This window comes from Entamoeba invadens, assembly GCF_000330505.1.
Source record: "Entamoeba invadens IP1 unplaced genomic scaffold scaff_1105074725991, whole genome shotgun sequence".
NCBI lineage: Eukaryota > Evosea > Mastigamoebida > Endamoebidae > Entamoeba > Entamoeba invadens.
In genome coordinates, this window is record NW_004440432.1 from 366,012 (window position 1) to 368,151 (window position 2,140).

General features: G+C 27.5%; 1 protein-coding gene across 1 annotated transcript; it reads left to right on the plus strand.

Moving 5' to 3' along the window:
• Positions 1 to 422: 422 nt before the first annotated feature.
• EIN_362650 (actin, putative) lies at positions 423 to 1,283 on the plus strand (the record flags this gene model as incomplete). The annotated part of the gene is made up of 1 exon (XM_004257665.1): positions 423 to 1,283. The coding sequence occupies one exon, from the start codon at positions 423 to 425 to the stop codon at positions 1,281 to 1,283; it is 861 nt and encodes a 286-aa protein (XP_004257713.1).
• Between the last annotated feature and the right edge of the window lie 857 nt (positions 1,284 to 2,140).

A 2,140-nucleotide genomic window follows, 5' to 3' on the forward strand; every position in this document is an offset into this window, starting at 1 on the left:
TAGCTTATTTTGGGAACCCTGGTTGTAAGCATAATTTTTTTATAACATTTTTATATTTTTACTGTTGTTCAGTTTTCTCTATTTATGATGAACTCTTAAATATTTATTGTGTTATTTTGCATGTTTATATTAAATGTAAATCTATAATTGTTTATTTGTATTATTAATACAAATAAACAATTAAGGATTGTTTATTATGTGAATTAAATTATATTCCTTGAAACAACATATTGAAACATTACACATTTTAAAAAATTTAAATAAAGCATTTGAATATATATTAATAATTAATAATTATTGTTATATATGAAACTATATTATAATATACCATATTAAAGATTTAAGTATTTATAAATATAATTACACATTGTGTAGTGTTTTTTCATATTAAAACCTAAATTGGTAACGAAAAAAAACAATGAATGTATTTTAATACTGAAGAAGAAATTACTGTTATAATTATTGACAATGGGTCTTATAATGTCAAAGCTGGAATAACAACCTCAGATAAAGAAATGCCAGATGTTGCAGGATTAAATATCGCTGCGTGTTATTCAGGAGAAGAAGAGTTTGTGTTAGTAGCTAATAATGTTTTAGATCACGCAAAAGAAATGAATGTAGTTCGACCATTCGTAAATGGGAGACTTAATAATAAAAAAACATTAGAAAATGTTATTAATAGTGTTGTGCATGATGGACTTAACACCGATCCATCAGGTCAACGAATGATACTCACTGAAGACTTTTTTGATTCGGACAATGTGAGAACTTTTATGTCTGAAATTGCCTTTGAAAAAATGAACGTTTCAGATCTTTACATTGAACGACCAGCAATTTTAGAAGAAAAGTGTTTGTTAATCAATGAAGGTGTAGTCGTACATTTTGGGGATTCAATGCTTCGAATATTGCCTTTTCATGATGACGGGAAAGATGATTTTAGGCATATCGTAGATTATAAACACAGTACTTTGATTAATTATGGTGGCTCTACTATCACACAAGAACTTCAAAAAAGGCTGTTTACAAGATATCCATTTTTACACGATGAAAATCCAACCATTCTTTATCATAAAATGGATTTGCTTAAGCAACAATTTTGTTATGTTGCAGAAGACATTGAACAAGAAAAAAATAAAAGTTATGACGACTTAAAAGCGGAATACCAATTAAACGATGGAACAACAATCGAAGTGGGTAAAGAAAGATATGAAGTACCAGAGATGATATTCAATTCACAAATTTTGCATGAGCTCGGTAAAAACATCGATCCGATCCAAATATGATTGCAAACACCATCAATCAATTCCCAAAAGATGAGCAAAAATATCTTTTTAGAAGTGTATATTGTTCTGGTGGGAACGTTTTGTTCAAAGGATTCAAAGAAAGAATTAATACCGAACTGACTAAACTCTCGTGGTATAAACAATTACCACTTCATGTCGAAGCTGAGCCAGATATAGACAAAAATTTTGTGAATGCTAAAATTGTTGCCTCGGTTTCATCAACAAAGTAAGTTTCGAAAAAAGAATATGAAGAAAAAGGGAGTGCCGTTTTCTTTGCTGAAAAGTAATTTAATTTGCTTTCATTTTTTAAAATGTTCATATTATTCAAATGAAAAATAAGAATATAAAGATATATTTATTAGATATAATTTTGTAAAATAAACTTTTTTACGTGTTGATTTTTGAATGTTAAATAAATCAACATTTTGATCTAGTGTTAAAGGGTTTCTTGAGGATAAGGTGTATCCTCAGGATTAAAGCTATCCTTATTAAAAAAAATATTTTTCTGAGGATACAAAAATCAAATCCATAAGGTTCAGTTCCCCATAAAGCCCACTCTCATAACTCAAGTTATAATTTACACTTAATATTTCAAGTCAAAGTTCGAATTGTAAATAATGGTAATAATTTGTCAGTAATGCCAAAAGATTTAAAAACAATCAAAAAATCACTACGATAATCAGTAAACAAAAACAATAATTATATCTCGCGAACTTGAGACGGGAAATAACAAAGTGTGAATTCAACTTGTTCATATTATGATTATATACTTATTGAAATTATTTCCGAATCCGTCTTTATAACAAAATAATTGAAATTTACGTTTAAATTGATAATTGTTTTTTTATCAAAATGAA